Here is a 23,758-nt window from a genome sequence, read left to right as displayed (position 1 = left end):
GTTACGAACTTTACTGCAACTGCGACATTTAAAACCGCCCTATTATTATTTGCAAGCTATTGCGCAGATGCGAGTAACCTCCAATAAACGTGAATGAACGCTGGTTGTTCCATGGGGGGCCAGAACATTATCTGGTAAACTATGCACGCACTCCCTTCAGCACAGCTTTCTCCCAGTTGAGCTGCCACGTCCGGAAGCTGATTGATTTGTGAGGTTTAACGTACCAAAACCACCATATGATTATGAGAGACGCCGTAGTGGAGGGCTCTGGAAATTTAGACCAGCTGGAGTTCTTTAACGTGCACCCAAATCTGAGCACACGGGCCTACAACATTTCCACCTCCTTCGGAAATGCAGCCGCCACAGCCGGGATTGAACCCGTGACCTGCGGGTCGGCAGCCGAGTACCTTAGCCACTAAACCACCATGGCGGGGCCACGTCCGGAAGCTCGAAATAAACGATTCGTATTGACTTTCTCGAAGCTCCGAAAAGCTTAAAAACACTTACAAACGCGCAAGACACCGTACCACAAATAACACAGACGCGCACATAGTTTTTGATAGCGTGACGAAGATGGCAGAGACGTTTTTCTTTAACAGCTTGACGTAATTACTGCTACTAATTTGCGTAAGTTGTAATCTATCTGCCGTTCCAATCACTACTATTGGAACAGATTATCCGCAATATCCTTCGATCATCACTACCGCCTAATGAAATTCACCCGGAAAAAAAATATTTCCGGGAAGCCCCGCCGTACTCACACTCCAGACGCACGAGGTGTTCGTTGGCTGCCACTTGTCCCACTTGATTCTTGCAGTCCATAGAATTCTTCTTTTTGGATCCCTTGGGAACTGAAACATTCTCCAGCCATTCCTGGAGTGGTTATTGCACTGCGGCACGCAGCAGCAGGGCATTTTGTGCCGACGACAACCGGCAAACTATGCTCGCACGCAACAACTTCCCACTACCACCACCGGCCGGCGCGCTAGCTGGGCATGAACATGGCGGCGGCGCCGAGAGAAAACCAGTTTTGTCGGCATCGGCTCCGTCACAGAATTGCACTAACCTGAAACGGGAGGTGGGCACGCGCGTCGGGAGCGCGCGCATCGAGGCACCCTAGGCACCCTGTTTACCCAGCGCCCCTAGCGGCAGTAGAGAAAAGTGGTGTTCGACGGCCCCCTGATGGCGGTGGGCCCGGCACAGATTTTTATACAGGAGGCATTGCCCACACACTGTTCTAAACACGTAGACAAAGAAGAGGAAGATCGTGGAATCTAAGCCACACACCCACTAGCGGTAAAAATCCGTGATATGAGTTTTTCACAGGTACGGAATCCTACGGTAAGAATAGAATTAGACGATAAATTTCCTTGACATGCTAAACTTTTTCTGATAGAACATTCTAATGGGTTGCTCGGAGGCCATCTCAATAGCCTACAGATCAGTTCAGTTATAGCTACAGATGCTTAACTCAGGAATGGGATAAACAACATCAGCACAGACTACCCAGAGCTGCTGAAGAACATGTGCATGCTAAAATAATTACATATTGCAGTAAATTAGGAATGTGACAAACACAACATGAGAGCACTAGCAGAGATGCTTGGTTGGCACAGACCGCTCTACTTAACCTGCATAATTGGAATCAAGACTACAGCCCACAACCAGTATTCTGTTCACGTAACCCTCGACTGCAGAACTGAGGGCCGCAGAATCAAACCCTGGCTGTGGCCCCAATTTCGATCAAAGAAGAAATCGTTAAGACCTGTCTGCTTCGACATGGGTGTATTTTACAAAAACCCAGGTGGTCAAAATTTCTGAGGCATTTCACTATGGCGTCCCTGATAATTAAAGACCGGAACTTTAGGCAAAATGGCTATTTTTTCTGGAGCTGGTTTTGAGCCTCTTTCACATATAAACACAAACTAAGGGATGGAAAACATTTTAGTCAAATATATATTGTGCCTATAAGTGCCTATTTCGAGCTTCGTGCCTATATGAGCTTTTCAGTGCCTGAAAATTCTTTTTTATGTTCGTTGCGCAATTGTTTTGCTTAAATGAGCTCTTCATATGAAGTAAAACAAGAAGAACTTGATGTGGCTATATTAACAACAGCACATGCATAGATCGCTAGTGTTTTTTCCGTTGATGTTTTTAACTACTGGTAAAGTGCGATTATGGTTCGACGTAGGGTCGACGTACGCATACACCGGGTTGGTGAAAACAGATAAGTCGACGCACTGCCACAGCCAACATGTATCTAGACTCGGTCAATGTGCTCCGACGCATGTGACGTTTGCCAACACTCCAATAATATCGCACTTAAAATGCGCATTTACGTGAGCGGGGCTTGTACACCAATGAGAAGAGCGATGCTAGCACCTATAGTGTTAGCAGGCCCCCCAAAAAGATTTCCGTCGCTTGGTTGGAGAGTAGTGCGGCATGGCTGCTTGAGCGTGGCTAGAGTGTACTGTAGCGAAGCGAGGAGAGGCTAATGCTAGTATTTCCACTGTTCCCTCAAAATGCCAGTCGCTAGGTGCGAGAGTAGTGCAGCTCGGCAGTATACCTAGAACGTACACTAATCAGCCAAAACTAAGCTAGCCTAGCGCGGCCGACTACAGCCTACACATAAGTTTTGTTGGCATTTATGTGTTTCATAACAGCAGCTGTCGGAAGTCTACCGAGCAATGCAAAAGAGAAGCCGTAAAATGACCTTCTCAGGCAAAGAACCAGTGGATCACAGCGCCGTTTCGTCGATCGAGAAACGGTCTACATGAGAAGCTGGGGAGAAGAAATGGGAATGGTCAACAATATTTTTAAGTTTGATGTCCACTCCGGTGCACCAATAGGCATAAAACTTCCAAAATTATTTATGCAACTGTCAATTTATTGAAACAACCGCTGAATCTGCGCGAATAACCTGTATTTTGTGGTTATTCCACGGGCACACAGATTCATGTGGTTATTTTTATATCGACATTTGTGAACTCGCATGCACATAATGCACAGAATGCAGTCATATGTGAAAGCTTCACTGATACAAGCCACTTTCAACTTTATCGATTACACTGCATAATAATCGATAATTTAAACTTGTTGAGTAACATCATGCAATAAAGGTATGCACTAAGTAGTGGAAGTATGCACCAGGGACAGGGTCGATATCGAGTTTTAACGCTTAAAAGAAAAGGTTAAAAATACCCCCCCCCCCCTTTTTTTTTCCTCGGATATGCAGGAAAAATTCGCCTCGTCTCCAATAGACCCGTCGCTGACAGGGTTGCCTAGAAGCTTGAATCTGCCTTGGAAAGAATCACAGATAGTACGTGCTAAAGCAAGTGTCTGTCATAAGTTTCGAGTGGCGCTGATTCAATTATTCTGGATGCAATTAAAGCATTGAAAGTGCTAGGCCACAAGTACGCTTCACTAACTTCAGTGGACGTCGAGCATTTTTTTCGCGTAAAAGCAAAATACTGACTAAAAGCAAGCACAATTCAAGGCCGAAAACCTTGAGATAATAGTGGTTTGTCACTGTTTTCATAGCCTTTTTTACAATGTTAAATTACCTCAGCTTTCCCCCCAAATCGTTCAAATGATTGTGCTACTTGCTATTCCTTTTCACAAAAAATGTAAATTTAGCTTTTCTAAAGTACTGAATTCACCTGCTGTGTTTGTTAGAAGTGGAATATTTGTCCTCAGCTCGCTACTGAATCAGTGCCTATATATGCCCAAATGTAGTTCTTAACGCCTAATCATGCCTAAATAGCAGTTTTTAGAACCTGTTATAGACACCTAAAGCATTTTTTTACTGAAAATCATATCGTAGTTTTAACACAAAATCAGCAAATATTGTTCTAATTACACTTCACAAAAATCAAGCAAGCAGATATTACTAAGTAGTTAGAAAAATTCACCATCCCCCCTCCTTCCATGAACTCAAGTTACAATATTTCGGAATGACTTTTATCAGTTATCATTAACAATGTTCACTTAACATTAACAAGGCATCAATTAAAACATGACATGCAAGTATGGAACGCAGCTCACTCAGTAGATCTTGAAAAAACTAAATTTGCATTAAAGATCTTAGTAAGTAGCACTGACACATTCAGAAATGTGCTTTGTAGTTGAACTGAAATTCAGCTCCAAAAGCAGAAAAAAATACTTTCCAGATAAGTTGTGTCCAGGGGGACACAAAGAGAAAAAATAATGCTGTCAGTTGCAACATCAACTAAGAATACTGAAATTTTAGTAACTGAAAGAAGCGGGTACGTCTGCATTGGAAAGTTAGAGGCAGGCGTGTTTTTACACAGTCCCACTTGGAAAAATTATTTCAGCATGTTTATGTTTCTAGATATTCCGTTCCAAAGTTTAACTTTGCTTTTCATGATTACACATGCAAGGCAGTGAGGATCAGTGTTCCCGGTGGGACGAGCACCCAGTTCTTGGTTTTGCCAGCCAAAAGTAAAAGGGCAGCCATTATTATATTGTTCACCCATGCCTTTGACTTATGGTCAGATCAAATGCATCAATCACATCAGGGAGTCTGTCCTAGTTCTCACTGTCCTGCATACATAATGAAGCAAGCCGCAACTAAACTTTCCAGCAGGATATCTGAGCACAAGCATGCTAGAATTTTTACAAGTGAAGTTATATAGAAATGTGATTCGCTGAAATATTTAACACATACCTGACCGCCTGATGTGGTCACCAATAGATTCATTAATTAATCTTACTCAATGGCACCGCTGACAATGACAATTATTATTTCACGTTGCGTCCCCCTGGATACATTGCTGTCTGCAAAGAAGGCTTTTACGCACATAACTTACAGTGCTGACTTCTTCTTTAAAGAAAAACAAAAGGGTTAGTTTTGAACATCCTGAACAGCTCCTTGATTACAGCTACTAAGTGGTTCTGTGTAGTTCCCTTTTCACAGAAAACAGAAACCATGTACAGCTGCTGTGCACCAGCAGCGAAGTTTTCCACGAGCCAGCATTGATGACAGGCTAGTCCCGACGTCTTCCACACTCTTCGTACGACGAGCATGCATAGGCTGCGATGGAAACAAAAATAAGTTTTAGTAAAATGCGTCAGTTAGTAAAGCTTTTTTTGGCAGTTTATTTAGAATGATCAGGAACAATGTGTCTTAAAAAAGCAGGGTGTACAAAAACTGGACATGTTACAAGAAAAACTTCCTCAATGTTTTGGTCAACACAGCCGCAACTTTAAAAAAGAATGTGCAATATCCCTATTACAGGTATGTCACAAATATGCTTGAATAGCACTCCTGAATAGTGCGTATACATGCCAATTTAGTGATATGACAGCACATACATGACGGTATGCACTTTTATCAAGTATCCATAGCAGGTAACATATAAAATTAAATTCTGAATCTTATTTTAAACACAGCTATTGTAGCTTTCTTCCAGCGGCTTACATTGTGGCGATTATACCTATATTATCAGAAATCAGTTTCACTAAATTATTATTGTTTGCTGCTAATTAATGGCCATTAGTTTCAATAATTATGGTTCGCTAAATAGGCAGTGCCCCTCACATACCTCTTATTACGGGCTGTGTTATGAATGCAGGAAAAAAAGTGCGAATGCTAAGACATACAAAGCATTCATATTGAACTACATATCATCCCAACAAAGCATGCAAGCTTCTGCATCTCCAGTAACCAGAATCCCCGAAGCTATTGGCCGGAATTTAGCAATACAGAATAAACAGAATATACGAGACTGATTTCCAACATATATTTGCTTCCATGCAAACAGCTTAGGAACATTCAGTCTATGTTCATGATTCTCAGATAAATACAATGTCCAATATACATTTTAACAGCAACACGTGCATGCCTTATGCATGCATATTGTGATGCATAACATTATCACAAGTTTTGAGTGATAAATAAAATTTTCGTTTCTGTGAGCACCAGACATCCTTTCCACAACTAGCGCATGCCTAGAGAATTTACTTAAGCTTGTCATCTGCTGTAAAAGCAATTAAAACAACAAGCTGGCCACAATCAAAGCAAATAAAAGCACGGCATTTGGGCCTCTGTACGGGAGCCTTGCTCACAGGTGACAAACGTGCTTTTAATCGTGGTCAGTGTGTGACTTTTAATTCTTTTCATGTCTGTTCCTGACCAGATGAGTTTAAGCTTGTCATCTATTACAAAATTTTATTGTAGGTGGTGGTCTAAACTGCTCTTGTTGTTTGTACATGTAAAAGTGTTTAGCAAAGTTTGAACAACAAGGTCGGGCGAGGCACACGCAATATTTAATGAACCAAAACAAAAGAACGAAATCCTTGCATAGTGAAAACAAGCTGAATAAAATCAAATGTGCTCAATCGCATGGACTAATGATCGAATTAGGCCTCGCGCAGTCAAGACTCAGTGATTTGGCCACAATTTGCCATCAAATATTTGCTCGAAAATACAGTTAACTTTTAACTAACGGCTCAGAATTCACGAGTTCTGGCCGAATCAGGCAGCTCACGTTGCGAGTGTATGCTGTATTCTCGGATTTGACAAAACGGGTAGCATCACTACCTAAACGTAAGTGCAAGCTTTGCGAGCCCTACCTAAGACGAAGCAACATGCTGCACGCGAACACAACCAACGCCTCCTAGATTTCTCGGGCCTGCCGGATGAGCGCGAAATGCCGGTCACCTATGGCGGCACTGCCTACGTAGGGGTAAGGATATTTGTACTTGGTCTTTGAGAGCGGCAATTTTAGCGTTTTCTACTAATTTCAGAGGATGCCTTGTATTAAAAACGTTGGCCGCTGAATGATGGCGTCACTTACGTAGGGTTAATTATAACTATGTTTATGCCTTTTTAAAACTTTGTTACGTAATTTTTGTTGCATATAAGCTCCAAAAACGTAAAAACATATTTGAAGACACCCCTACTTGAGTGGCGCCACCACCGTAGTTCCGACGACAACCGCTTCCCAAGTGACCGCCAATAATCCTGCAGGCACGGGAAATCTAGGAGGTGTTGACCCAACTCAAGTAGCACGGTAGTTCAAAGATGCATGCCGGCACGGATGCATACACCTGCATACGTTCATGCCCGCCAGAATTCATGATAGCAATTAAAAAAGGACGTACAGCATATGAAACTGTCGTAGACGGGTTCACTTCTCTAGCACACAATAAAAACAGGCGTGCAAAAAAAACTTATCCAAGCACACGCGCCCTAGACGTGATGAACGCTTAGAGCTAACAAACGCCGTCTTCGTCCAAGAATTATTTAACCAAAACAGCAGTCCATCACGCACAAGCCTTTTTCCAACACCACGGGCGCCGCCATTTACTCTGCTCAAATCTGCCGCCGAATTACCGCTGAGCGCACAAACAATGAACCATGCTTCAATGAAAAGGAAAAGCTCGCCCCCGCTTCACTTTGCACAAATTTGCCTTCATCTTCATGACACGATACACACAAGCAGGTTGGCTACGTTAACAAACTTCCCTTATCGTCCACATGTTACTAAAAACGTTGCACTAACAAAGCGCTGACAACAGGAATGTGGTACATACCTGGTGGGTGCTCCACAATACGACGCCTCACATCCTCGCTTGAGTATAGCTCATCTTTGCAATAAGCAGCACCAGCAGAACACACAGAAAAAACACAGAGCGCAAGCACACCTCAAAACACAGCAAAAGTCGATGCAAAACCAACCCCTGCGATCCCCCACAAGAGCCCCACTTGCAAAAGTATAGTTGCTAAAAACGTTTTCTTGATGTCGTGAACGGGCGACTTCCCAAGCAGCGGCGAAGAAACCAAATTCTATGCATCGCGACGCAGCGCTGCCTGTTGCTGGTGTGCTGTTGCTGGTTGCTGGATGGTTGGTTCGGGCTGTCACGGTGGATGGACGTGTTTTTTGAGCGCTCCGGATCGACTGCGCAGATAAGTGTGTTTGCATGTTTTGAGCTTGTCTTTATAATTATAAGGCAGTGATTGAAATCTTCATAGCACTTAATATATGGTATGGCTTTTTCGGGGGCCAGTCGCCAGGTATTTATTAGTTACTGCGGGTGTGTGTGTTTGAATTTTTTGTTGTTTTTTTTCTTTTGCCACCTTTGGCGGAGATGCGCGTACATTGAACACGCAAATTTTTGTAGTAGAGCTTAGACTTTCTTTTTTTTTCGTAGTGCAGGGATCGAATTTAGTAATTATCTAGTATAGGGACAATTGGTGTCAGAAAGACATGGTTAAAAAGACTGTAAAAAGTTCAGGATGTGGAGTGGGTTTGAAAGTGGACCCAAGCGTAGAAGCGGATGGAGAGGAGGCTGACGCGAAGCGTAGGCAATGTGAGGTCGAGGAAAAAACGGAGAAAATGATGGTTGCCCAGAGTAAACTGCTGATGAGAATCACCGAGCTCGAGTGCGTTGGCGACAGAGCAAGAGAAAACGAGGGCAATGGGAGAAAGACTGAAGTCCGCCGAGGAAGCACTAGCGAAGCTGAACAAAGAAGCGGCCTACGGAGAGAACAGTAGGGAACCGGCAACCAGAACGATGGAGAAGGAAGAGCAAGCAAGTTTGGAAAAAAACAGGTTTAGCCGGTTCAACTGTCGCAAGGCCCAGCTTCAGCGAGGTAGTGGTGGGGCTGGGAGGGGACAAAGCAGCCGGCGTCACAAGTGCAAGTAGCCCCCAGGTGCAGGACGCTCCAACTGAAAAGTCACACCATGTGATAATCACCGGGGACTTGAATTTAAATCGATGCACAGAAGCCATCAAAGAGGGGGTAAGAGGTGACAAGAGGTTGCAGTAGGGGCGTTCCCAGGACGCAAGCTTGAAGCAGTGATGAGGCAAGTGAGCGCAAACCTCAAAACTACAGCTGATAGAAGAAACCTCATGATAATTTCAGGTGGTTTAAACGATGTCTTAAATGAAGATACAGCAGGACTAGCAACCTTACTGGCGAAAGGCGTTGATGGCATGCGCGCCACTTCTCCTAAGGTACAGGTAGTGATATGCACGATACCGGAGGTACCGGTGCGTGATAGCAACCTGCAAAGAGCGGTTGTCAACGCAAACCAAGAGGTATGGTGGATGAGTCAAGAGAAAGGCTTTGAGGTGGTGGAAATAAACAGAGAGGTGCATAGGTGGGGTGGTTTTTAACGAGACAGAATTCACTTCGATGGGCGGCTTGGTCATGAGGTGGATTGGTGACTTGCAGGACGCGCAGTAGCTTTTTGGGGGGGCAAGCGAACCCTTCGGGGTGCAGGATACCTAGTAGCGAGGAAAACAACCAGGGAAACTCTTCGACAGGTGGTATGGAGAGATAAGATTTCAAAGTGGCACCAATATCTATGATAGGTAGAGTCCGGGGCATAAATAGACGTAGCCACGAGCGCCGAGCCAATTCAGACATAGGGTATAATAACATGCAGGGTGGTAGGAACACGCTGAAGTGGGCAGAGATAGAAGAACAGCTAAGGGAAGAGAGGCCGATGGTATACAGTTTTGTAGAAGCACATCTCAGGGACATGGAACAACCTCCGAACAATCCGTACTTCGCGTGGGAATATTGTATTAGAACAGAAGGCAGCAGAAAGGGGGGTGGTATTGGGGCATTCATTCATAAAAGTACAGACTGGCAAAGGGTCAAGCAGGAGTGCAAGGAACATTTATGGCTAAAAGGAAAAGTAGCAGGTCAAATGACACTCCTTGGTTTCGTGTACTTGTGGACGGGAGCAAAGGCCAGAGAGGAAAACCAGGCAATGGTAGAGTGTATATCAAAGGACATTCAGGAGTTAGGAAGAGAGTGCGAGATAATTATACTAGGAGACATGAATGCGCACATAGAAGATATAGATGGGTATACCGACCCGACAGGCAAAATGATCATGGATATGTCGAAAGGCTTGATTTGATAATTTGCAACAGTACCGAGAAGTGTGAAGGGCAAATAACATGGGAGGTAGGAGGGCTGCAGTCGACGATAGATTATGCACTGATGTCACATAGGATGTATGATAAGCTCAGGGGAATGCACATAGATGATAGTGGCTCCAGAAGTCTGGGTAGTGATCACAAACGTATCAAGCTATGTTTTGGAAGAGCAGTGAAAGCGGGAAGGAGAAAAGATGAGCAACTACAGGAAAATTTTTATCCAGAAAGGAAAATTGAAATTGCCACTAAACAAATTGCGAAAGTAATCACGGAGGATAATAAGACAGTGTGGACATACACAAATCTAATTAGACTCTTTGAGGTAGAGCTTGTTAAGATGCGTGACAAGTCACCCCGGAAAAGAAGACACAAACCCAAAAGTTGGCTGGATGAGGAAGTTAAGAGAGCCATAGCAAAACGTCAGGAAGCCTCTAGGGAACACAGACATGCTAAGCAGCGGGGTGAACCAACAGATGATGTTGAAAGAAAATGGGAAACCTTTCTAAGCTGTAGAAGAGATGCATTCCTTCTGATCAATGAAAAGATTAGAAGAAAGGGAGCTCAGTGGCTGGCAGAAGTACATAAAAAAGATAGAAAGGCAGCTGCGAAATGTTGGAACCATCTAAACTTCTCATTTTCACTGGTATGGCGCACCACGACAAGGACACGCACAAAGGAGAGATGCACACACACACAGCGCTGTGTGTGTGTGCATCTCTCCTTTGTGTGTGTCCTTGTCGTGGTGCGCTATACCAGTGAAAATGATGAATCTCAACCAACTAGCCCGACAACGTGCCTTAGCATCTAAACTGCCTGAGAAATGAGACGAACATAGAGCAGAGTTTTAAAACTACTGCCCAAGGTGCTAGGCTAGAAGGGGACGAAGCTATTGAATATATAAGAAGAAGGGTGACAGAAAAATTTCAACAAAGAAGTACTTTATGCACCACAATAGACAAGGGCGAATCAAGTGGTGCAAAGGCTCCATTTTCACAACGAGAGTGGGAAAGGGCTGAGAAAAAGGTTCCTAGTAGTACATCAACAGGCCCACATGGCATTCCTATTAGGCTGATAAAGACATTAGGTCCGAAGTCTAAACAGGCTTTGAGAGAGGCAGTGAGCAAAAGAATAATCGATGGTGAAGTTCCCGATGGATGGAAACTTAGCAGAATGAGCATGATCTATAAAGGAAAGGGGGACAAAGCTGACATAAACAACTACTGCCCTATAACAGTGACATCAGTGGTCTACAGGCTGGCGATGCAGATTATAAAGGAAAGACTGCAGGCGTGGATAGAGGATGAGAGGGTGCTGGGGGAACTGCAGAATGGGTTTTGGAAACACAGGAGGTTGGAAGACAATCTGTTGTCCCTGACGCAGTGTATCGAAATAGCCAGAAAGGAACACAGGCCCCTGTGGCTAGCATTTTTGGATATCAAGGAAGCGTACGATAGCGTGGTTCAAGAGGAATCATGGGGAATACTGGACACACTAGGCGTGGAACGTGTAGTCACTAATCTTTTAAAGGGTATCTATAAAGGTAACAACGTAGTTATAAAGTGGGAAAAACAGGTATCCAAGCCTGCAGAGGTAAAATGGGGGCTTAGGCAGGGGTGCCCCTGTCACCCTTATTATTCATGATGTACCTACAAGGATTAGAGGCCAAATTAGAGGGAAGTGGATAGGGCTTCAACCTCTCTTTAGTCAAACAAGAAAAACATTGATCAGGCACTACCAGCATTAATGTACGCGGATGATATAGTGCTAATGGCCAACAACAAGGAAGATTTGCAGAGATTGGTTGACATCTGCGGTAATGAGGGAGATAGGTTAGATTTTAGATTCAGTAAGGTAAAATCAGCAGTCATGATTTTCAATGACAATGAAGGTAGTTTGCCTAGGATATAGGAGGTCACGCTAGAGGTAACAGATAAATACAAATATCTGGGCGTATGGATAAGCAATGGGACCGAGTACCTGAGGGTACACGAAATATGTGTGACGACTAAAGGTAACAGGAATGCAGCAGTGATGAAAAATAGAGCACTGTGGAATTACAATAGGTATGATGTTGTGAGAGGATAATGGAAAGGGGTCATGGTTCCTGGGCTGACGTTCGGCAATGCGGTCTTGTTCATGAGATAAGAAGTTCAAGCAAGATTAGAAATTAAGCGACGTGAAATAGGTAGGCTTCCTTTAGGAGCTCACGGGAATACACCAAATCAGGGAGTACAAGGTGATATGGGATGGACACCATTTGAGGGCAGGGAAGCTAGCAGCAAAATAAAATTTGAGAAGCAATTCAGAGAAATGGGGGAGGAGCGTTGGGCTAGGAAGGTTTTCAGCTAGTTATACATGAAGAATGTCGATACAAAATGGAGGAAGCGAACCAGGAAGTTGACTGGTAAATACTTAGAAAACAGCAGGTGGCCAAACCAAAAAGAACTATCGGTTAAGAAGAAAGTGAAAGAAACGGAGAATGACATGTGGAGAATGGGCATGATTAAGAAGTCCGCACTAGAGATCTATCGAACATTTAAGCAGGAAATTGCCAAGGAAAGGATCTGTGATAATACTCGGGGTAGTTCTCTACTGTTTGAGGCCAGGACGGGAGTACTGCGAACTAAGACATATCGGGCCAAATACGAAGGGGTAGACACAGTATGCAGTGCGTGTGGAGAGGAAGAAGAACCTGCCGAACACTTGATAATGTTCTGTAAAGGGCTTCACCTTATAGTTCAGGATGATGGCGCAGAGTTTTTCAAAGCACTGGGGTTTAGGGACCGGGAGGGCAAAATTGACTTTAAGCGGGTAGACTTAACTAGAAGGAGGTTATCTGATTGGTGGCTAAAGTCAAGGCACGAGTGAAAATTAAACTCTTCACTGCAAAGTACGAATTCTGAAACTCCCTTTTTAAGGAAAAAAAATAAATATGAATTTTGGTTCATTAAGTATTACGGCTTGGTGGCGCTAGCCACCGCCCGATCTAAAGGGTACAGCCATATCCATTCATCCATCCATCCATCCGTGCTGGAGAGGAAGTGTGCAGTGCGTGTGGAGAGGAAGAAGAAACTGCTGAACACTTGATAATGTTCTGTAAAGGGCTCCACTTTATAGTTCAGGATGATGGCGCAGAGTTTTTCAAAGCACTGGGGTGTAGGGACAGGAAGGGCAAAATAGACTTTAAGTGGGTAGACTTAACTAGAAGGAGGTTATCTGATTGGTGGCTAATGTGAAGGCACAAGGGAAAATGAACCCTTCACTGCAAAGAACGAATCCTCATTTTCACTACTTAAAGGAAAAAAAAGATAAATCTAATGATTAGTTCACTAAGGTATTACGGCTAGGTGGCGCTGGCCGCCGCCCGATCTAAATAAAGGATACAGTCACATCCATCCATCCATCGTACTGGCGAGAGGCGGGGGAGGTTGACGACGGGTTGCAGCTGGCGGCAGTGAAACTGTGTCCCTGTCGCATAACTCCTTCCCAAAACACTCATTTCAACCGTAGATATTATCACTAATTATCTTCTCGGCAGGGATAGAAGTAAATAAATATATTTTTTACCATTGATAGAGCCTGCTACAGATGCACAACCTAGCGCGCGCACAATTTACCTGTCTTAGCAAGGCATTTTCCCAAATATGCTATATTTTACCTGTGCTTGCGCCCCCCCCCCCCCCCCCCCCAATAAAGTGGATGCTTCAAATGACAAAGGCTGGAATGGAATGGTCAGCATGTAACTGCTAGACTGATGAAGTACCGACGAAAAAAATATATAGATGCAATAGACGATGCACCAGTTTTTTTTTTCTATTTAGAGCTGTCTGTACCAGTTGTTAATTTAGGAAATGTACCCACTTCATTGTGCTTTTATACACACGCAGAAAGCAGTTGCGAAAATTTCTTGAAAATCAGCGTGACAATTCTTTCAAGACTAATATGTCTAATTTAGATCGTACGTTGAAGGGAAGTGGGAAAGCCGCCGTCACTAGTCGGAGGGGGGGGGGGGGGGGTCCTGTTAGAATTGGGCACTGGAACTTCGGTGGTTGCTTCAATTTATTTCTGAGCTGTGTCTTGAAAGGTTCGTACTGTGTCCGCGTGCAACTGTGAATCTGTCTAGCCGCTAAAACGTACCTAATGGCTAAAAGAAAAAAGAGAACTTGTTTTGTGCCATTATGCAAAGGCGGATACAAGTCCTGCGAAAAAAAGGTATCCTTATTCAGAGCTCCCACGGACCCAGTACGGCTGCAAGGGTGGGCACGAAACATCAAAAGAAAAGACAAAGAGCTTGGCGAGACGAGTTTGGTGTGTACGTGACGTTTTGATGACCGCTATGTCAACGTTCAAGCACGTGCTCAATGGCGAGATTGTAGAAATTGATGGCGAACGACCAGCATATTGATTTTCTTTCAAGCTTGTGAACTAGAACCAATCGGTTGCACCGTACATAAGCGGCGGCTCACTGGGGACGTGATAAAGTTTTATGCACTCACCAGGCTGCATCTCATTCACAGTCACTGAACATATAACGTGGCCAGCAAACGGAAAAAAACAAAAAAACACCTGAAAATGCGGCGGTGTCAGTAACCACAGTTTAAACCTCATAAAAGAATTCCGATTTTTTCCCTAAGTGTCATTGCGACTGGGGCACTGAGAAATCGAAGTTTGCATCCACCTGTCGCTTGTTTTTTTTCCTCCTTCATGGTCATGTATGTACGTTCGGTTTGTAGCATCTTTCTGATATATGTTCCATATATATTGATTCCTCATGTTTGCATGAACCTCAATTTAGTTTGGGCTGATGCTTATTTTTAATTAATTATGTTAGAATGTTAATTCGTTGAGGTATACATGTCTTTTGTTTTTTTTTCACTGTTCACCTACATTCTGCATCAAAACACTTGTCTTTGCGCCTTTTTATTTGGTTGTTGTATTTTTTTATGTAAGCGCTGTATATATATATGGATATTGATGTATTTATACTCAAACGCAACTGTGTTGAAAAGAATGATAATAAACTGGGACTTCAGCCCTGAATCGCCTACATCTTCGTTTCGTCATTTAACCATATGGTGTAGTAGCGCAAATTTGACGGGGACGAAGAGGACAAGAAAACACGACACTCTTCGTCCTCTTCGTCCCCATCAAATTTGCGCTACTACACCATATGGTTAAATGATGTCTCACCAACTAGCCCAGCTCTCAACCCTACTGATCTTCGTTCCGTACGCGCTATATATTCCGCTTGTAGGTGCTGTTGAGATAAAAATAACCTGGTACCATACTCCAAAGATCTCTTTTTTTCTTTGTTTACAATTTATCGGTGCCCTGTGTGACGAGCACAGCGAGCTTGTACCGTTACCACAAAGTTTGGCTACAACGAGAAACACCTGAGAACGCGGACTCGGAAACGTAAATACCGCGCGCCAGCGAGCGGTCGCGTTCTCTGGCGGCTGTATTGTAAAGTCTTTCAGCTTTTCCGCCACGTTCACGACTTAGAAGTGTGGCAGCTTGGGCTAGTTGGTGCGACATGACGATAGTTATAGCGCGAGAACAGAACAACGACAGAGAGACAAGACACGTGCCGTTCGTGTCTCTTTGTCGTCGTTCTGTTCTCGCGATATAACTATCTTCGTTCACGACACTAGGAAAACATTTCGAGCCACTACAGCCAAAAGTATCTATAAACGTTCACTATAGCACAAGTATAAAAGCTACAGACCTGCAGACGTAAATTGCATTTGCGTACTAAAAAAATCATTGTTACTGCATTTAAATATAAACAAACATACGTAAATATATGTCACGCAAATACTTAGAGCGCAAAATATGTTTTTCCCATTTTAGGAGAAAAAGTAAAAAGTTAAGCTCGCGAAATTTAAAACGTTCGCAGATGAACGCAAAAAGTGAACGCAAAAAAGAAATAAAAAACAGCAGCGGTCATAATTACCACAAAACATTCATATCTTTTGAATAAAAATTATACAATTGTTTATGCAGACATGTACACGCGAGATTTTATTGCAATGATTGACAGCCCTTATGCATACGCCCTTCTGCATAGGGGGAGGGGGAGGTGGCCGCTTTTTCCTTTGTCACTGAAGAGGGAGCGCAAAGTCAGCCTATACGTAGCGAAATACAGAGAGCCCGGCCACAGCGACCCGAAAGAGGTGGGGGGGGGGGCGAAATCACCTCATATATTGACTTCGCCCCCTGCCTGAAGAGATTTCAAACTAATTCGACAGCGAATAAGACAAATTATGTGCTGTGGGATGCGCACGTGTCTGACATGTTTCAATATATATATATATATATATATATATATATATATATATATTGCCACATGATATGCTTGGGTGATATCCAGGAGTGAAAGAAGACAAAAACGGTCTATCTGAGCTGCTGCTTGGCTAGTCGACTCAACGAACCCATTATACCAAGTTTGTCTTAAGGAACGTGACCAGACTGGTGGAGTTGCTGGATATATATATATATATATATATATATATATATATATATATATATATATGTATATATATATATATATATATATATATATATATATATATATATATATATATATATATATATATATATATATAAGAATTCATCAATTATCATTCATATTATTCACCAATATATACGAATTCATATATTCCTTAATAAAAACATACCCCCAAATTTTCCCTATTACCTAAAGGACAAAAATCACTTCATCTGCGAAACTTCAAGTCTCGACATCCCAGGCGGTAGTTTTCTGGTGACCATGGACGTCTGCTCACTGTACAACAACATACCCCACCATGACGGAATAGCGGCTATGGTTTCTGAATATGTAAAATCTGACTCATCAACGAGTGTAAGTGGCTAGGTACTGTTTACACTTCTTGAACCTGTCCTAAATTATAACCATTTTGAGTTCAATGGAAAGCATTTCCTTCAGGTCAGTGGCACTGCAATGGGCACGAAAATGGCCCCAAAATTCGCGAGCACCTTTATGGCTTCACTTGAAATCCTATTCATTGAGGGACGCACCTTGAAACCTTTCTACTACAGAAGATACTTAGACGATATTTTTAAGATATGGAACCATGATGAGGGAAGTCTTTTCCGCTTCATAGAGGATTTTAACAAGTGCCAACCGTCAATAAAATTCACGCAAAAAATTTCCAAAACTAGCATTAACTTTTTGGACGTCACTGTCATGGTCAGAAATGACCGCTTGTCAACAAACCTTTACAAAAAGCCTACATACCGTCAATTGTACCTATATTTCAACAGCAGCCGCCCAAAGCATTGCAAAACGGGTATTCCATATTCTCAGGCCTACCGGTACCGAAGAACATGCACCGATATGCGGGAATTTGACAGACACGCGGAACACCTAAAACATTCCTTATTGAAACAAAATTATCCGGAAGACATTATTGACGATACCATACTACGTGCTCGCAACGTGAACAGGAATGATATAATTAAGGGACCAAACAGAGTATCCAAACGACTTCCCAAACGAACCTCTAACTTACTCCTCATCAGCGCCACGAATCAACAACATTCTTTCCCGCCATTTCAACATAATCAGGCAAAGCAAACGACATACTTCTATTTTCGTGAAGCCACCTCACGTGGTGTACCGCAGGGATAAAAATCTGAAGGATATTCTTGTCAGAGCAAAAACAAACACCCCCAAATTTCAATCAGGGTGCCATCCCTGCGGAAAATCTCGATGCAAGGTATGCCTGCACATGGTCACAAGACGTGAATTCAAAGCGAACTTCTCGCATTTCAAATTATGCATATCTGAAAGCCTTAATTGTGACTCCAGTAACGTAATATACATGCTACATTGCAACATCTGCGGACAAGAATATATCGGCGAAACAGACACGCCATTTCGGCTGCGGTTCAATAATCACCGGTACCACGCCACTTCACTGCTGAAGCTACCTTTGTCTAGACATCTGCGCCTGCCAAACCACAGTTTTGAAAATATCAGCGTAACTCTTTTGCAGTCCGGTTTCTCAAACAGACGCGAGCGCGAACAGCGTGAGGCATATTTTATTTTCAAATTTCGAACATTAGTAGCGGGCATCAACGAGGACCACGGAAGACTCTCCTGCCTCCGAAAAGTAAGCCAGGAGGAAATTGGTGACCAAGATTGATAGCTGGAGACCATACTTGTTTTTTCTGACTGACTCGTACGTGTACACTGTCCTTTCTTGTTTTTTTTCTCTTCTCTTTTTTCCCTTTTTTCTTTTTTTTTCACATGCACATACAAAGTGGTTCTGTTCGCCAACCACTTGATGACCATTAAGGGGAAACGGACGAAGATGAAAGAGAGCCGACCGACCCATTAAGGGGAAACCCTTTCCTTACGCTCGCCGTCACGGACCCCTCCTGCCACCACGGCGACAATCTTGGGTGGCCCGACACACGCCGAGAACTGAACAGCACGTGAGAAGAACCGTATGTGGACGTACACGAACAGTTGGTTTCGTTCTCAGTGTTGACAGTGGTTCTTCCTCTTTTTTACTTTATTTATTTTATTTCTGTTGAATCTCGTCCAGGGACTGACAAGGCCAAGGGTCCAACGGGCAAACAACAGCGTTTATTGCCGAAGCGTACGACTGGGGTTACATCACGGGAAATGGAAGACAGTGCTTTGAGCGTTACCATTTAAGCACTAGTGGGCGCATGCGCACTAACGACAGTTCGGTTATCAGGTGTGCTATCGCGAACACCACACTTCCTCTGCTTTTATTCGGAAGCTAATAGTTCACGTTCCCTCTCAGAACCAATCAGGCGGTCGGCGATTTCGTAGCGGGTAGCGCCGATCCAGGTCGCCTCGAGAAGTGTCTGTCAGCAACGTCGGTGGTGAAGGCGAAACCCTAGCTGCAGGCAATGAAGGTGCTGGCTCCGGTTCGGTGTCACTCTGTGGCCACACGGAGAAACCGTCGTCTTGCGCGACGTCTTCGGCAAGCCCTGCCGTGCCTTGAAGTAGCTGGTTCTTGTGGCGCCGCCACTCGAAGCATCCTGAAGATGTCGACGCTCGTACCCTGAAAGACACTGGTCCACTTTGAGCCATCACCACAGCTGGTACCCATTTGGGCTGTCCCCTGTAATTTCGTGCAAGTACATGATCACCAACACTCACGTCACGCACACGACACTGTCGGTTCACCGTCTGTCTGAACTGATTGTAAGCCACCCTTTCCCCCACGGCGGGTTTGAGTACATCGAGGCGGGTGCGCAAACGTCGCCCCAACAACAAGTTGGCTGGTGCCTCGTGTGTCGTAGCGTGGGGCGTGTTGCGATAAGCGAGCAGAAACTTGTTGAGCTTTACCTTCATAGGTTGATGCACGTCATCCTTTTTTAGCGCGTTCTTCAGGGTCTGTACGAAACGCTCCGCAAGTCCATTGGTGCTGGGATTGTAGGGGGCTGTTTGCACGTGTCGGCAACCCATCTCCCTTACAAACTGCTTGAACTCCTCTGACGTGAACTGTGGGCCGTTATCCGACACGATTGTCTCAGGGAACCCAAAACGAGCGAAAACATCTCGTAAGCACTCAATTGTTGCATCTGCAGTAGTTGAACGCATCATAAAAACTTCGGGCCACTTCGAGTGAGCATCGACCACTATAAGAAACATTGACTGTTGAAATGGTCCTGCAAAATCTATATGTATGCGCTGCCACGGCGCTGAGGGCCAGGCCCAAGGGTGCAACGGAGCTTTGCAAGGGGCACTGCGCTGTTCTTGGCAATCTGTACATGACTGCACCATACGCTCAAGGTCCCCCTCGATGGACGGCCACCAGACGTAACTACGCGCAAGCGCCTTGCTGCGAACTATACCTGGGTGACCCTCGTGTAATTCGGCCAGAACTGCTCTCTGCAGCTTTGCGGGAATGACTACCCGCGTTCCCAGCAAAATGCATCCTCCATGCAATGTCAGTTGATTGCGTCTGGCGAAGTATTGTTTCAGTCTATGGTCATTGACAAATATTGGCCAGCCTGTGCTTATGCACTCTTTTACTTTCGCCAGATCGTTATCCTGCTCTGTGGCATGGGCAATTCCCTTGCTCGACACTGGTAGGGAGGCCAGCCGCAATGAATAGAAAGTCTCTTCCGACTCCTGCGTTTCGTCTTTCACACATGGTAGCGGCAAACGGGAGCAAAAATCGGCTTCTGCGTTATCGGCTGATTTTCTAAAAAGAAGGTCGTATCTGTATGCCGACAACGTCACAGCCCACCGCTGTAGGCGCGCAGCCGCGATAGGCGGAATACCTGTTGTTGGCCCCAAAATTTGCTGTAAGGGTTTATGATCAGTGATTAAAGTGAATGCGCGGCCATAAATATAGCAGTGAAACTTTTTTATGCCAAAGATTATGGCCAGCGCCTCTTTTTCAAGCTGGCTATATTTCTTCTCTGCCTCGGAAAGCGTGCGCGAAGCAAAAGCAACTGGCCTAGACTTCCCGTCCTCAAAAACATGGGAGAGCACTGCACCTACCCCATACTGCGATGCGTCACAGGCCAGCTTTAATGGCCTATCCGGGTCGTAGTGGGCCAGCACCTGCGGCGATGACAGCATTCTTTTAACTTCGTTGAACGCGTCTCGGCAGCAGTCGTCCCAACACCAAGGAGCGTCTTTCCGTAAAAGCTGGTAAAAAGGCACAGCCATTGTTGAAAGATTAGGCACAAACTTTCCATAATAATTAACGACACCCAGGAAGGACTGCAGTTGCTGCTTGTTTGTCGGTGCGGCAGCGTTTATGACTGCTTCAATTTTCTCTGGTGACGCAGATATTCCTGCTGCAGTAATTTTGTGCCCCAGGTAACAGAGCTCATTTTGAAAGAACGCGCATTTTTCTTTCTTTATTTTGACGCCTCGCTCCAGCAACCGTTTCAAGAGTGCGTCTAGGTTTACCAGGTGTTCTTCAGCGTTTCTTCCTGTGACTAAGATGTCATCGAGATAACAACAAACTCCGTTTAGGCCCTTCAGCATTGTGTCCATTATTTTCTGAAAAATACCTGGTGCTGACGCTATTCCGAAAGGTAGCCTGTTGACTGCAAACAGCCCTTTCCGCGTGTTCAAAGTCAAGTACTTCTTCGACTCTTCTGACATGAGTACTTGTTGGTATGCCCTGTTAAGGTCGATCTTACTAAAGTGCATTCCCCCGGCCAACGCAGCTAATAGGTCATCAATTTTAGGTAGCGGGTAGTGTGTGATGTCCAGAGAGGGGTTTATCGTTGTCTTATAATCCCCACAGAGACGTATGCTTCCATCTTTTTTTATCACTGGCACGGCGGGCGTGGCATATTCTGATGTATTCACGGGTGTGAGTATTCCCAGCTGCACCAATTTTTCTATCTCTGCTTCTACTGCTGACTGCAGTGCGAATGGCACATTGCGTGCCTTCAGGAACCTCGGCCGGTGATCGGCTTTGAAGAACAGCTCGGCCCTTTCGTCTGTGATAGCGCCTAGCTCATCCTTAAACAGCATTTTGTATTTTTCGAGCAACGATTCTAGCCTTTCCTTCGTTCGCGAGGACAAGTCGAACACTGACCTTGAGACGTGGTTGAGGCCCCAAATCTGGTTCCAGTTTAGCCGTACTGTGCGCAGCCATTCACGCCCTAGCAGTGGTGGTCCTGCTTGATCGACGAGGTAGAGTGGTAGTTTCGCCGTCTGCTCCCCGTGCTGCACCTTGACGACCGCCACGCCGCAAGGTTGGACGAGTGCTCCGGTATAGGTGCGCAGGACGATGTCTGTTGGTCCGCATCTGGCTGAAGGGAACTGCTGCTTGAACTGCTTGTAAGGCATGATAGACACCGCGGCTCCCGTGTCAAGTTCCATTTCCACCAGTGCTCCATCTATTTTCAGTCCCACAAAAATAGGAGTGCGGCCGGACGCCACTTGTTCCGAAACGCCTATGGGTGGCACCTGCGTGACCACTTTCAGCGTTTTCACTCTCCGTTTCTGCTGATACCCGCCACAATATTGCCCGTTGCTGCGACAGGCCCTTTGAATATGCCCTTTCTTTCCACACTTATAGCACGTATTATTAACGTGAGGGCATACTGAATGAGTGTGGCTCGGAGAACCGCAGCGATAACAAGCCAGTCGCTGCTTACCGGAAATCGCTTGCGCCTCGTACAAATCAGCAGGGTCATAATTGCATTCTCCCTCCATTTTGTGCAGCTGTGTGGCCACTGACTCTACGACTCTAGTCTCGGCAACATTCTTCCGGGCCGCTTCCATGGCCAGGGCGCGCTCGACTGCTTTCGGGAACGTCAGTTTGTCGTCCTCGGTAAAGAGTACTCGCTGCACGTCCTCTCGCAGTAGTCCACAGACAAAACGATCCCGCAGCGCTTCGTCCAAATTTGCTCCAAACTGACAACTCTGGGACAACTTCCGAAGTTCAGCAACATATTCGGGCAGAGACTCGCCTTCGTGCTGTGCTCTGCGGTAAAACTTTGCTCGTTCCCCGATTATGGACGGCTTTGGGGCAAGATGTGCATCCAAGAGGCTCTTCAGTTGCTCGAAACTTTTTCCCGATGGTAGGTCCGGTGCAGCCAACGACTTCAGCAACCCATACGTACGCGGTCCGATGATGCTGAGGAATGCGTGTACCTTGTCGCTGTCGGGAACCTTGTTGACAATCAGAAAAGAGGTCAACCTCTCCTTGTATGCCGTCCAGTCGCTTGCAGTAACGTCGAATGACTCCATCTGGCCCAGCTGCCCTCTGCTCACCATCTGGCCCAGCTGCTCACCAGACCGCATTGTCGCTTCTTCACCACACTGCTCGCTACTCTTCATTTTTCATCCCATCCTCGTCGCCAGTGTTGAATCTCGTCCAGGGACTGACAAGGCCAAGGGTCCAACGGGCAAACAACAGCGTTTATTGCCGAAGCGTACGACTGGGGTTACATCACGGGAAATGGAAGACAGTGCTTTGAGCGTTACCATTTAAGCACTAGTGGGCGCATGCGCACTAACGACAGTTCGGTTATCAGGTGTGCTATCGCGAACACCACAATTTCTTTTTCTTTTTCTTCTTTTTTCTTCCCCCTTTTTTGTTTTTTTCCCTTTTTTAGTTCCCTCTCGCTCTCGCAAACATATTTGAAGGTGAGAGGGACGCGGCAGCAACGAAGTTTGGAAGTTCATGTCAGTTTAACTCATTCCCTGATGAAGGGAGGACCCCTCCCGAAACTGTGGGGAAATAAATATATTTATCCTTGTTGACAACACTCCCGTTGTGCCATATCCCATACCAATATATATATACCATACCAATATATATACCAATTATATACCATACCAATATATATATATATATATATATATATATATATATATATATATATATATATATATATATATATATATATATATATGTAGGTATGGGATATGGCACAACGGGAGTGTTGTCAACAAGGATAAATATATTTATTTCCCCACAGTTTCGGGAGGGGTCCTCCCTTCATCAGGGGATGAGTTAAACTGACATGAACTTCCAAACTTCGTTGCTGCCGCGTCCCTCTCGCCTTGGAAGATGTTTGCGAGAGTGAGAGAGAACTAAAAAAAGAAAGAAAAAAAGAAAAAGAAAAAAGAGAAGAAAAAAGACGAAAAGAATAAAAGGGAAAAAAGAAAAAAAGTAAAAAAAGTAAAAAAAGAGGAAGATCCACTGTCAACACTGACAACGAAACCAAATGTCCGTGTACGTCCACATCCGGTTCTAATCACGTGCTGGTCAGTTCTCGTCATGTGTCAGGCCACCCAAGATTGTCGCCGCGGTGGCGGGGGGGGGGGGGGGGGGTCCGTGACGGCGTGCGTAAG

General features: G+C 44.8%; 1 protein-coding gene across 1 annotated transcript; it reads right to left on the bottom strand.

Annotated features, from left to right (window-relative positions):
- Nucleotides 1-18,712: 18,712 nt before the first annotated feature.
- LOC142775233 (uncharacterized) lies at nucleotides 18,713-22,702 on the bottom strand. Its single transcript, XM_075876587.1, has 3 exons — nucleotides 21,221-22,702; nucleotides 20,432-20,581; nucleotides 18,713-19,423 (listed from the first exon to the last, which is right to left on the bottom strand). The coding sequence occupies exons 1-3, from the start codon at nucleotides 22,700-22,702 to the stop codon at nucleotides 18,713-18,715; spliced, it is 2,343 nt and encodes a 780-aa protein (XP_075732702.1).
- Between the last annotated feature and the right edge of the window lie 1,056 nt (nucleotides 22,703-23,758).

The sequence above is a fragment of the Rhipicephalus microplus genome, chromosome X, assembly GCF_043290135.1.
Source record: "Rhipicephalus microplus isolate Deutch F79 chromosome X, USDA_Rmic, whole genome shotgun sequence".
Classification (NCBI taxonomy): Eukaryota; Metazoa; Arthropoda; class Arachnida; order Ixodida; family Ixodidae; genus Rhipicephalus; species Rhipicephalus microplus.
Note: the sequence above shows the minus strand (reverse complement) of the source record. Positions and strands in the feature narration are given on the sequence as shown.